The sequence below is a fragment of the Palaemon carinicauda genome, chromosome 1, assembly GCF_036898095.1.
Source record: "Palaemon carinicauda isolate YSFRI2023 chromosome 1, ASM3689809v2, whole genome shotgun sequence".
NCBI lineage: Eukaryota > Metazoa > Arthropoda > Malacostraca > Decapoda > Palaemonidae > Palaemon > Palaemon carinicauda.
In genome coordinates, this window is record NC_090725.1 from 122,245,146 (window position 1) to 122,260,348 (window position 15,203).

The window sequence follows — 15,203 nt, forward strand, 5'->3', positions numbered from 1 at the left end:
ATTATTAATCATTAATTACTAATTATTATTATTATCATTATTATTATTATTATTATTGTTATTATTATTTTTATCATTATTATTATTAGTATTGTTATTATTGTTATCGTTATCATTATCGTTATTATTATCATCATTATTATTAGTCAAGCTACATACTTAGCTGGATAAGCAGGATATTATACGCCCATGAGCTCTAACAGGGAAAGCAGTCTAGTGCAGAAAGGAAATAAGGAATCAACAAATAAACTATATATTATGAGAAATGAAAAAAAAAAAAAAAATACAATATATTGAGATGAGTAATACTGTTAAAATAGATCAATCGATATAAACCAATAAACGAGACTCATGTCAACCTGTTCAACCAAGCAGCATTTGCAACAAGTTTTAAGTTCTGAGGTTCCAGGGATTCAACCGCAAAACTGAAATCTGGTCACAGCTGGAATAAAATCAATTGAATACCGTGTAGTGTTGAGCCTTATGATGGAAAAGGCAAGACTGTTAGAATTTACATGTACAGGGTGGTAAAGATGGTCAGAATTATGAAAAATATTATGCAATATGCACAAAGAATTAACTGAACGACAGTGCCAGATATTAATATCGTGTTTAGGGATAAGGAATTTGATAGACCGAAATTTTGACTAGTAAACTGAGATGGGAATGAGCAGCTGAGGACATCACACGAGAACAATATTCAAAACATGGTAAAATGAAAGAATTAAGACATCTACTAAGGGTCGATTAATCACGAAAATGGAGTGGATTCCCTGTAAATTGCTAGTTTTAGTTATGAAAACACCCTGTTTTGATAGATAAAATGCATATATTTGAATCGAAAAAACCCATAGGTCTAAAAGGCCAATGAATAATGAAATAAAAATATCTATAAAGGCAAGGAAAACTTGGAAGACCACAGTATCTGACGGAGAAAGTAGTCCCTGGAGAGGAGAATGATTCGTCCAGAATGTTACCATTCTCTAACAGTTTTTCATTATGACATGGGTGTTTCTGTTGTTGTATACGCCCAAAGGTTTGTTTTCTTCACTGCAGTTGTTGTTTTTTTCTGCTCAGGTAATATAATCGACCGGGGTCGTGGAGTAGAATGGGTTAATTTTAGTTTCTTCTTTTTGCATTTTTCCTTTTTTTTTCACAAAGTTCTAAAGCAGCAGATGATTATTATTGTTTGCTTGATTGGCTTTCTTTAATTTCAACCTTTGAATGTCTTTTTACAATTATGTTACATATGATTTAATTTATTGGAATGTTGCATAACCATATCATCTAAAATGTATGAAAATTAAATAAAAAATGTAGCTACATTTTTCAATAACCAGAAATTTAGCAATTTGCGGGGCAAGTCGCAAGAACTAAGCATTAACTTATTTGATCATTCTCCAATGTAGGAAAATATCCCTAATCCCTTATACTCCATGAACAAAAAGACTATTTAAACATTTTCGCGCAGCAGATTTTTATTCAGGCAGGATTGGTTCTACAACTGGGTGCGTCGTACCATTTCTTCTCACAAAGAAATTGTCAAATTTATGTGCACAACGCTGGAGTTCGAAAAATTTCCCAACAAGTGCAGATGATTAAAAACTCAATAGCCCTCTTAGATTGTTGTTACAGTTGGAAATTTAATAATATACATCAAAGGTATGCTGTTTATACGGACCGCAAAACTTTGGGGTGGGGAAGCATGAAACCCACCACATTAAGTGTTATAATTTAAGTGAAAACAAATATTCTTTGCCAATGTTATGCCAATGCGATCACTTCAGTATTTTTGCAATTGTTCTTAGGAGACACATACTTCATCCAGGCAAACACCTTACACACTGGTCAGCCTTAGGAGACACATACTTCATCCAGGCAAACACCTTACACACTGGTCAGCCTTAGGAGACACATACTTCATCCAGGCATACACCTTACACACTGGTCAGCCACTCAATCACACTTTCACCATAATACCTAAGCATGTAGTTTTAATCACATGAACTGGTGTCTTTTTTTATAATTTCAATTTAACTCATTTTCATTGGCATAATCACAAACTTGCGCTATTCCCTTCAACTTCCATGTTATTCAGAAATGCCTCACTTATGTGAAACATTAAACATATTCTCGAAATACCCTACAAACCTTTGCCTTAATTTTCTTCAGAGAATATCTCTCCTATTGCATCTTATGTTCTCAAATCCACATGGGGTTACTGTTTCAGAAGGTAGTGCTTGTAATTTCAGATTGGTGGGAAGGGAGAATAAAAGCAGTGAGTGGGACTAGAAAACTAAAATTTTATTGAAAATGTCTAAGGAATTCTATAGGTGCAACTACGAGATAGAATGAAATATCGTATACATGAATACAGGATAGATAAAGTAGTTAAGAAGAAAGTTACTGAAGATAATTATTAAAAAAAAAAAATAGGGGAGGTGAACAAGGACCTCCAGAACACGAAGAAGCATGGATCTTTATTTTATAGTATGTTAATGGAGATATTATTTGAAATGAAAAAGATGCAGAAAACAGGCAATAAGAATATTTTGAGCATTTGTTGAATGTTTCAGACAGAAAAGATGCAGTGCTGAATAACGCAAGAGATAAAGAGATTACTGAAGGTTGGAGAATACTGCTAAAAGTTACTGTTAGGATACATGGCGGTCAATTACAACTAACAAAGATGACACAATTCAGTGAGATTACAAATTATATATGGTGGATTGCTGGGGTACTAAGGTGCATGTGTGACCGATTAGCTGTCAATGATGTCTGGATGAAGAAAAGGTTCAAAAGGAATAAGCAAGAATAATAACCGTTATTTTGTATAATGGCAAAGGTGAAAGAAGAGGCATAACTTTACCTAGTCTACCAGGAAGTGAATGTTAGTATTTAGCTACTAAGGTAGGACAAAAACTTAAACGAATAACTTGACATAAAAAGCAGGATTCTGACAAGGAAAAGGGCTTGTGATCAAGAACTTGTTATTTAAAGTGCACGTAGCTTTTTGTTACTTTCAAAGACATACTGTAGAAAAAGTTTGAGAGAACTAACGGAGAGTGTTGACTGTGTGACATCGACCATTAATGGTGAATTCCGGAGAGCGACAAAAAGTTTCTATTACAGAAGAAAATGTGTGCTATAAGTCACCAGCAGGCTAAAAATTGGCATGCTGCCAGAGTCTTAAGTTGCCATGGATGCATGATATCTTTTGGAATGGAGTAATGTGAGAAACTCTCAGCATCTCGAAAATAAACATATTTCCTTTTGATTGAGAAATCTGGTCAATGTATGTATATCAATCACATTTATGTGTAAAATTCCATCACTTTCATCAAACAAATAATTCCGTTTTCACAATTTTCAAATCTTAACTTGTAAACATTTATCCCTTACTACGCATTTGTTGACTTGCAAACATTAAGAAACTAATCATCCAACATACGATATGAATATTATGTTTATATGAAAAAAGAATATAAGAAATCTTGTTTCAATAATAAATATTTAGCTAATTTTGCAAGAGGTTCTCTGAAAACTGTATTTATCTTATTAGTGGATTCCACGTGTATGTTCAGATACGGTAACGAAATATCCATATCAAAATACATACAGATGGGAGAATCTGAACTTGGTAAACCCGTTAGTTGTTTGGTTAAGGGAAGGAGGGTGGTGGAAGGATGTAGGGGTAATTCAGTTGAAGGGATTGTAGGAGGTGTGGGAAGTAAATCTGTCAGCTAGAGAGGAAGGTCGCAAGCCACGCTTCTACACATGTGACCGAACCCAGAACGAGAGAATTACGTCTTACTTCATATCAGACGAGTCATTTCAACGATAGAGGAATATCGTTCGGTTTGGGGATGTAGATATTAATAGTGAAGTCCGTCTAAAGCAGTATTCGGAAGTAATCATTTCTAAAACCGTTCCTTCATACTCATACTTTATAAAGTCACAATTTTATATATAAAAACAAATATATATAAACGAATGTAAGCAGAAAAACCAAAAGATAGTTTCCCTCGAAAGTGAGGGATCTCCAGAGAATTTATGACGAGTCACACGCAATCATCCTTGGCTGCTAAAAGAAGATCGCAACCGCGGTGAAGAAAATTCTCTGCATCTGTATTGTGGATTTTTTTTATTTTTACGTAATTCTCATCCATGAGTCATAAAAAAGCAAACATTACGAACGAATTAAAAGCATGCACGCATCTTTAACCGAATCCAAATGAAGGTTTCTCCATGTAAAAATGTAACTACTATACCAACAAGAGGTATATAATTTTACAATAGTTCTATAGGAAGAGGGAAAATTTTTTTCAGTAAACCTTAAACAGGACTGACAATTAGATAGGACTTTTTGCATTGTTCTGAGAAATAGAATTATTTCTGAAACAGGCTTCTCTGATTTAGCTTTGTTGGCCCTTTCGGCCAGAACTGGGTTATTGCAACGCCCAGAAACGCGTTCCCGCTCCAGAATAACATGAAATCCTCACCATACATCATGATGGCAAGATAAAAGAATATCTATTTATATATCGACCAAGATATCATCCTACATGAAGTCCCATAATTATAATCCTATTGAAAGTTTTAATCGGCTTAAAGAATTAGACTTGGCATTATCATTGTAATCAATATTTTTTTTTTTTTTGCTAAGTTCATTTTCCATTAAAATATGGAATTCGTGAAAAAAAGAAAACAGACACTAAGCTGTACCCAGATTTATTATCATGTTACGATTATTATTATTATTATTATCATTATTATTATTATTATTATTATTATTATTACTGACTCAGCTACAACCTTAGTTAGGAAAGTAGGGTGCTATAAGCCCTAAGGCTCGAACAGAGAAAATAGCCCAGCGAGGAAAGGATATAAGGAAACATAGAATAGTGTGCCTGAGTGTACCCCAAGCAAGAGAACTCTCACGCAAGACAGTGGAACACCATGATACAGAGGCTATGGCACTACCCAAAACTATAAAATAATGGTTTCGATTTTGAAGTGTCCTTCTCTTAAAAGAGCTGTTTACTACAGCTAAAGAGTCTATTCTACTTATACCAAGTAGAAAGTATCTAATGAACAATTACAGTGCAGTAGTTAACCCAATGAATGAATGTCAGGTGTATGAGGAAAGAGCAGAATGTGTAAAGAATAGGCCAGTCTATTCGGTGTATTTGTAGGCAAAAGAAAAATGAGCCGTAACTAGAGGGGGATCCAACGTAGTACTATCTGGTCAGTCAAAGGACTTAGTAACTTTCTAGCGGTAGTATCTCAACTGGTGGCTAGTGCCTTGGCCAACTTACTACCTTTGGGCATGAATTATACTATGAAAAGTATGTAACAAACAATTTCTTCGTATGAACATATGAACAGAGCACTCTGAAAAGGCAGCAATATATATAGGAATTGTTTTTCTTTCAAAAGTTATTGCTATTGCACAAGTCAAACACTCCTGCAATACTCGGTTATAAATCAAGCCTCCCTGAAATGTTCACGTCCATCGGTCTTCTGAATTTCAAACTTAATAGCTGGGGAATAACCTAAGTTTATATTTTGTACAAAGTTTATCCCTCCCATTACCGGTTAAAGATGATTGATCTGATATACAAGGCTCACCTTCGTTAAATATGGTATGTCGACTTCTTATTTCTCTCTAAAGGGAATGAGACCAATTTATGCATTATACGCATAAGAACTATTTTGTTCTCATTTTCACTGTCTTTCTTCAAAGCGATCTGACCATCAAACGTCGTTAAAATCTTTTTTATCACAATTGAATTTAGATATTCAACTTCGAGTTCTCTCCCTTAGTCTCACTCCTTCACATAAATTAAAATTCTGAATGAAGCTTCATTAAATGTTACCATACAGACATTTTACTAAGCAACTTGATTTTAATATATTCCAAACGTATAGGCAAGTTATCACCTTATTGCTTACAACTATAAATAATAATATTCAATTCTCTCTCTCTCTCTCTCTCTCTCTCTCTCTCTCTCTCTCTCTCTTCTATATATATATATATATATATATATATATATATATATATATATATATATATATATATATATATATATATATATATATATATAAGTAGCACTTGAATATCAAATCGCCTGAAATTACATATAAACATCAGACTATATATCAGTTTAGTGAGATCGGTGTTACTATATTGAAATGAGTCAGGGTATGACAATGAAACAATCTCCAATAGATTTATTAGATTTGAGAACAAATTCCTCAGAAGGATATTAGGGGTTGAATGGCAGAGCAGGATTAGAGATGAAACTATAAGAGAGATTATTCGAGTGCCATGTGTGGGTGAGATCATGATGACGGGGAAATGGAGATGGTTTGAGCATGCTCTTCACACTCCTCAAGAGATTAGTTCACCAAACGTTCAGCTGGGCTCCACAAGACACTAGAAGAGTTGGAAGACTTAGGCCTACAAGGTTGAGGACTGAAGCGCGAAGTATGAGATGATGAATGGAGAAGTATAGAATTAAAAGCTCAGGTAGAGACGACTGGCGAAATCTAACCGAGCCCTTTGCATCAATAGGCGTAGGAGATGATGATGACGACGATGATACACAAACACACACACACAATATATATATATATATATATATATATATATATATATATATATATATATATATATACAGACAACTCATAAATAACGGCAAAAGTCAGTTTCCAGAGATTTTTATATTTTTGCTTAAATCTCATCTCCATGTTGGGCACCAACTAATATATTTGCCAATGGTATAAAATTCCTCATAAATTTCCTGCTTATATCGAATGGTGTCTTAGTAGGTAGTAGGTTGGCCAGGGTACCAGCCACCCGTTGAGATACTACCACCAGAGAGTTATGGGGTCTTTCTACTGGCCAGACAGCACTACCTTGCATCCTTCTCTCAGGTTATGATTCATTTCCCCTTTGCCTACACTCACACACTGAATAGTCAGGACTATTCTTTACATATTCTCCTCTGTCCTCATACACCTGACAACACAGATTACCAAACAATTCTTCTTCACCCAAGGGATTACTGCACTGTAACTGTTCAGTGGCACTTTCCTCTTAGTAAATGTAGAAGAGACTCTTTAGCTATGGTAGGCAGCTCTTCTGGGAGAAGGACACTCCAAAATCTAATTATTGTTCTCTAGTCTTGGATAGTGCCATATCCTCTGTACCATGGTCTTCCACTATCTTGGGTTAGAGTTCTCTTGCTGAGGGTACACTCGAGCACAGTATTCAATCTTATTTCTCTTCCTCTTGTTTTGTTAAAGTTCTTATAGTTTATATATGAGATATTTATTTTGAGGTTACGTTCTTAAAATATTTTATTTTCCTTTTTTCCTTTCCTCACTGGGCTATTTTCCCTATTGGAGCCCCTGAGCTTATAGCATCCTTCTTTTCCAACTAGGGTTGTAGCTTAGCAAGTAATAATAATAATAATAATAATAATAATAATAATAATAATAATAATAATAATAATAATATCAATAATAATAATAATAATAATAATAATAATAATAATAATCATTACTATTACTATGGCTAAGTCATTATTTTGACTTAGGCATTATTATCACTATGCCTAAGTCACTATTTTGACTTAGACAAAAACAGAAATATTTTCTAAATCAAACATTCAGTACTATAATATCCACTTAATATATATTTTTAATCTATTAGATAATTCAACATATTCTATAATTAATCAGCTGTGTACTTTTGATGTAGACTTGGGTCATGGCTAAATTAAGCGTAGTGGCTTCAACTTTGTGTTTCTTACTTCTACTATGATAGAAAAATGGAAGCAAATTTTATAAAAAGCAGTTACAGGGTCAGTGGCATAAAAGGAAAACTGATGAAGTTGTCCTGGCTGCTGTGATGGGACTTACATATCAATCTAAATTTGTTGAGCACTAAAACCCTTAACTCAATAAATAACTGCAGAACAACGAAGGCACATCTTCCTTGAATTTTGGATGCTGAAAAGTTGGGTTGAACGTAGTCTACATTCGAGCCCTGATCTCAAAGAAAGACAAAGAACCGACGAAAAACAGCACATGGATCAAGGAGGCAATCATCCTATGCTTACAATCTACAACTTCCTGATGGATCACCCTATCAAGTCTGCAAACTATTCTTTGCTTAAGTTTCTAGTATCAGTGAGGAAGAATTATATCATAGCTAAAGGATGAGGATAAACGGAATGCATACACGTCAACTGAAAGCTCACCAGGAACCAACCCATTAGTCCAATGTGGTCCCAAAAGTGGAGTGTGCTATAGTGCATTATTTTTCATAATGAACTCCTAACAAACTGCTTACATGCATTACCTACTGTAGACTAACATTATAGCATGAACACGACAACATACAAAGAGAAAAAGTTCTTGTATCCCGGGATCACTATTGCAATCCTTCATCGGGAATACAAATTGAATGCTGAAAAAAAGAAGTAAGAGATGTTGAGGTCACTTACTTCAGTAATAAATTCCACGAGGAAAATTCTATCTTCATACTCAGAAAAGATCGTTGACTTTTGATGTATGCGAATCATTCAAATATGGCAACAGTACTTAGGGTGACTATGAAAAACATATTAAGCTCAAGGATGAAGTTAGGAAGGTGAAAGAGCAAGATAATGAATCTGCCAGTGCTAGTACGTTTGTGTGAACCATGGATCTGATCTGTAGGCTGTTTTCTTGTGCCCGAAGATTATGGCAAGTAGCTAATATGAACAATAAACAAAGCAACAAGTGTATAACTTCATGCTATATAATCTAGAATACAATGATAGTTTCTGTTTCCTCTAGAATTGAACAAAGGATGACATGAGGAATTAAGTTTTTGTATATCTGTAGTACCATCATTTCGAAATGATAATGTCAGAGAACACAAATCTGCAAGAACTCGAGTTTGGAGCAATGGATGTTGCTACCAAAACATAAATTTAAATATTGCCATTGCTTAATCTGTTTTAGCCAGAAAATATAGCATCAACATCATTCAGAAGTATCTCATTGCTGGTCACACACAGATTAAACCATAACCATAGTCAAACAAATAAAACACTAAAAATTCAGGATGATGGACGATACACATTTCACGAAACCCAGTGGTTCATGATCTGCATAAGTTGATGTATCAAAGCAAAAGAAGAGTAAAGTACAAGTTATCGGTTATCGTCCAAAATTTACTTAACCTGGGAGGGATTACCAGGTCGAGTTCCAGGCAAATGATATCAAGACTCCCTATTAAGATGAGGAAATTTAATGGTTTGCAGTGCATGAATGCAGTAATGCCAGCTGACTGCTATGGCTTTTTTTTTTTTTTTTTTTTTTTTTTTTTTTTGCCTCATGTATAATGAAATACAAATACAATTCTGCACACAATCAATATTTTGAGAAACATTAACCTTTAGAAATTTGGAAGCCCATCATCAATGTCGTTTTTATTTACATTCTTGCTCATATACGAGGATTTATAAGAAAATTCTTAGATGCTTCCCGGATTTTAATAATCAAATACAGTAAGAGTCAATTGTATTTCCAAATTTACATATGTATGCTTTAGTGAGGCTCTGGTTTGTTTTGGTGGATATCTTCATATAATTTACAGAAAGTTCAATTATCTCATAAATAATTTACTCTGTAAATGTCAGCTTTATTATTATGCGCAAGTCATGGGAAGTAACACCTATGTAATTGCCTAAGTTAGTTTACCTTGTTTCATTAAAAAAAAAAAAATCAACAGGAATATAACCTATGGATATTTGTATCCTATTAGGAAACTGTGAAATAAAGCTCAAGACAGTAATTAAAAAAAAATGAGAAAATTAGGTTTTTCTTAATTCCCCCAAGTAGATAAATGATTTAGGAAGTTAGTTTATGAGGCTGACGATATATAGCTATAAATATATAAAATTTGTGTGAAAATCTGTTACCATAAGCAAGTAATTACAGACAATTATTAAAAGATATGATCTATGTTCCTTTCTGTTATACTTATTACGTCTTATTTTACAGGAATCGTCGACGACCGATTCTCCACCCTCTTACGAAGTGGTGATATCTAAACCTCCTCCCTATCACCTTCTATACAATGTCATCAAACCTTCGGGAGACTCGCCCTCTACAACGACCACCAAGTACACATCAGTCCCAGTACAAATCCCCTGTACGGATAAATACACCCCGGACATCGCTACATGCACGTGGATAGAGAATACTTGTGATGACTCATCCCTTCCATCATACTCTGAGGCCGTGTCTCCTTCGTCACAAGATCCGATCGTTGTCTCTCATCTAACGGATTGAAAGACACCGCCAAATGATATAATAAAACCTTATGCGAGAGAAGAAACTTCCATAAGTAGCCTTTACTAGCTAGGTCACATTCCTCTCTCTCTCTCTCACCTTTCTTTTGCTTATCAATCTTCCCAATGGTCACCCATCCAGAAAATTTCCATCCCACTGCCGGCGAGAACCAAGCATGACCTCGGTCTCATTCTGATGTGGCTTTCGGTTGACTTGGCATCTCAATTTACTTGCATGTCCATTACACAAATCCCCGGGCATAATCGTGTGAGCAAGCAGTTTTCATAAACACATATGCTAATAAAAGCAGATCCTACGGTTTAAAGGTTCCTCATGATTACAAGAGGTAAGGGACAGTGACAATACCTTAACAGGACAATGCTCTTTATGCTGTCCATATACGAGTATACATATGCTCATCCTCCAAGCCCACTCTCCACCCACACTAGGACCCGGGAGGGCCAGGCAACGGCTGTTGACGACTCAATAGGTAGACATGTAGGCTTCCCAAAGACCCCACATCCTTAGCTACAAGAAACTATCGAAATTGAGCGGGTCTCAAACCCAAGTCCAACAGATCTTCAGGTAAGGATGTTTCCAATAAACAACCTCAACCACGATCTTAAAGAACACTATACATGAAAAATGGATATTTAATTACACATCACCTGATACAGTAAAAAAGGATAATTATGTACTGTATATATGTAAATTTAGAAGCTAACATTTTCATGAGAAGTTAATAGATTCTTGAATTTCTGCTGCTCTCCTGAAGAATAGGATTTAAAACTCAAAACTACATCATTTGCACTAGCTACTAAAGCCCTTACCGATAACAATATATTACATTATTTATATAACATTCGCAATATGTTGCATTGCTTGTGATTATTTTACCCTCATTATCTTGTAAAGAGCTATACTTAAAAAAAAAAAAAAAGAATTTTACAAGTGTATTTTATTATCCACAATCTTTAGTTTTATAGACTTATTTATTTCATAAAAAATATGAACATTGACTAGTATCGACTTCTAAATAACAGTATGCTAAAAATTTCTCCATGTTTTATATATATATATATATATATATATATATATATATATATATATATATATATATATATATATACACACACACACACACACACATATATATATATATATATATATATATATATATATATATATATATATATATATATATATATATATATATATATATCTATAACAAGTAATGAAAAGGCAATTGAAAGTATGGCTAAGCCTGTGAATTGTATATTTGTAAAATCTTATGCAATCTACTAAACTTCATTTGCTACTGTATATTCATATTTTTCTCCATGAGTCTCTACGGATTGAATGATGTATTACCAAATGGATACTTTCTGTCACATATTTGGTTTAATGACGAAGATGCTCGCAAAGGAAATTCCAAAGTTTACTAAGAAAATATAATCGCAGGGAAAAAAGACGGACAATGTAAAACATCCTATCCCGTCAACATGGAGCTTACTTTGAACGAATAGCACAACGTGATATAAAACACATACTCGTGCTAACGTGCTTTACTATTAATTTACAATAGACAAAACCATAAATTAACGATAAAACAAAGATAAATGGTATGGTAAATGGAATTAAATTCAGTGGCTACTTCCCTTTTGGTAAGGGTGGGAGAGACTCCTCTAGAAGGACACTCCAAAATCAAAATGTTGTTCTCTAGTTTTGGGTGGTGTCATAGCCTCTATATAATGGTAATCCCCTGTTTTGGGTTAAAGTTCTCTTGCTGCACTTTTCTGTTTCCTTTCTTTCTTTACGAGATTATTTTCCTTGTTGAAGCCCATGACATTATAGGATCCCGCTGTAAAGTAACCCTCTCATTCTACATGGATACTGGCTCTAAGATATCTAAATTAGTCTTGTACAGTATATAAAAAAACAGAGATAGTAGCTCATTACCTGAAAACAGTTTAAAAAAACAAATTATGTTGGTAGTAAGACAAGCAACACTTTATTTTTTTATTTTCATACTTGTACTTTTACAGCTGTATCATTCCCACATCACCTGTTTTTATTATACCAGCTATACTAAAGCATACAAATACATACACACAATTTTATATATATAAATACAGTATATATATATATATATATATATATATATATATATATATATATATATATATATATATATATATATATATATGTATATATACATATATATAAATATATATATATATACATATATATATATATATATATATATATATATATATATATATATATATATATATATATATATATATATATGGTCACATGATGATCTTCAGCGGCTCGATCCCTTTCGTCTGTTAAGAAGTCTGTACCGTACGTATTTCATACCGCTCGTACACTGTAACTGTTTTTCTTTTTTTCTTATCACTAGCTCTTCCTTGCACTGTTAATAAGCTAGCTGGCTCATGTTTAATTTTGTTGCATTCACTTCACCTCTCAGTTACATCATAACAGCTCACTAGCACACTGGTGACCACAGGAAGAAGGACCAGCTTCCTACAGCCTTCCTCCTCACTGCTGTGTCTTACTGTTACAATGACCCTACTGAACTTGACTTTTCAACACAAGCTGCCTCAATGAAACTGCCACCCTTCACCAGCGGAAAAGCATTCACCTGGTTCACACCAAACTAGGCTATGTTCTTGCGGCAATCCCCGAGGACACAGACTCTTACTTATCAACACGACACCTCTCCGACATCGCTCTCCACATCAGTGCACCCACGGATGCTTACGTACACCTTCCCATGTCATACTCAGAAGTCTTCCATCCTGAACTTTGCTAAATGCCCACTGTTCCCACCAAACATGGTATTTATCAAAATATCAATGGCTCCCAGTGTTTGCCAGATTCAAGCATCTGGCACCGGATCATTTGGCAGCCGCTAAACAAACGTTCGCCGAAATGTAAGTAATGGGCTTTTGTCAAAAGGTCTCAAGCCAATGGTCATCACCCTTACACATCATCCTGAAGAAAGATGGCTCCCTGTGTTCATGTGGAGATTACAGGCACCTCAACAGGCAGACAGAACCGGATCACTACCCTCGCACAAACATGACCTCCAGCTTGCTTAAAGAGAAGGTTTTCTCCATGCTTGTCCTTCAGATGGGGTATTATCAGGTGCCCATGAACCCAGAAGATATCTTTAAGACTGCTATCACCAACCCTTTTGGTGCACACACCTTCAATTATTCTTTTTTTGACCTCTGTAATGCTGGACCAACTTTTCAATGTATCACGGATGGCATCTTAGGGGACCTCCCCTTCTGTGTAATTTACGTCAATGACATACTTTGTGTTCTCTTCCTCCAAAGAGGAACACCTCTGTTGCTTATGTTTTGTGCTTAACCATTGGCCTTCTTCAGTAGAAAACTGTCCAAGGCGGAATCTGGTACTCTACCTTCGACAGCAAATTACTGTAGGTGTATTTGGCTGTCATTCACTTTCTCTAATTATTCGAAGGTACACCCTTCATCATTCACACGGACCACATGCCTCTGGTGCACGCCTTCGCTCGACAGTCCGATGCCTGGTCCTTCCATCAATGCGACATCTCTCCACCATGAATGAATACCATTGCACCCTTCAACACGTCCATAGGGAAATGAATATTGTTATCAACGCCCTGTCAAGAAGCACATTGGCTGCTATTCACCTGAAATTAGATTATAATGCCTTGTCAGAAGCTCAGTGAAAAGATCCAGAGTACCTAGCATGTAGGACATCCTGCACATCCACCTCAGTAACTCCACTGCCACCCACCTTTGTGTCTGTCCTGGAAAACCACCAGCATGGATACTTGCTCCTATGCACTGACAGGTGTTTGATTTTATTAATGGCCTCTCACATCCCTAATGCCGATCTACTGCACAGCAACTGAAGATGAAGTTCATTTGGCACGGCATTACTAAGGATGTTAAGGATTGAGTCGGTGCATGTACTTCATGCCAAAAGTTAAAAGTACTTTGACACACCGATTCAGAAGTCGGTACCTTTCCTCAACCTCAGTATTGTTTTACCCACATTAACGTCAACATAGTAGGTCGCTTACCTACAAAACAAGGCATCATTACCTGTTTATTGTCATTGACAGCTCCACTAACTAGCCTTAGGCCTTTTCTGTGGAAACTGCAATATCCACCTCATGTACATCTGCCTTACTCATGGTTCACACTCACAGAAGACTAGATATTTAGTACTTCCCAAATACCCCACACTTAGTCAAATTAGAAATAGATGTCATCAGGGAAGTGAGGAAGACTTTTTCAAATGGATAATGTACATACCTGTATATACAGGAACATAAAGAAAACCATTTCAAAAATACCACAGAATATTGACTTTTCCGACATCTTTCTACTGGTAGTAAAAGGAAATTTTACCTTTTCGATGAACAAAGTTAAAAGCATGAACTTGGCTTGTTCTGAATCTTGGAATCTTGAAGTGCAACCCTTCCATTCCTTAATGTTCTCTAAGAAATAAAGGACATTAAAACTTAACAGACCAATATCATTAGGAGTTTTGTTGCTTATAGGTTTAATGCTTAATACAAAAAGCAAAATCAGATAAGAAGACCATGAAGGGTTACAGTTGATAATAAGAATACCTTAATTTTCTTTTTTGCCAAGATATAAGGTTAAGAGTTTGCCTCCTTATTTTTGAACAGGTCATAGTCAGAAAACCGCATTCAAAGGGAATCCAGGAAGGTTTGCAGCATTGCCTACAATTCAAAATGACAGAACACATCTGTTATTATTACTATTTAATTTTTCATATTAAAGGTAACACTTGCATCA

The 15,203-nt window shown here is 35.0% G+C and overlaps 1 protein-coding gene across 1 annotated transcript in view; it reads left to right on the plus strand.

Moving 5' to 3' along the window:
* LOC137642986 (uncharacterized) overlaps window positions 1–11,265 on the plus strand; it is a 34,340-nt gene extending 23,075 nt beyond the window's left edge. The window contains exon 2 of the mRNA XM_068375846.1: window positions 10,063–11,265. Within this exon, the coding sequence (XP_068231947.1) occupies window positions 10,063–10,353 (291 nt within the window). The 3' untranslated portion in view covers window positions 10,354–11,265. The remainder of the gene's footprint in view (window positions 1–10,062) is intronic.
* The last annotated feature ends 3,938 nt before the right edge of the window (window positions 11,266–15,203 follow it).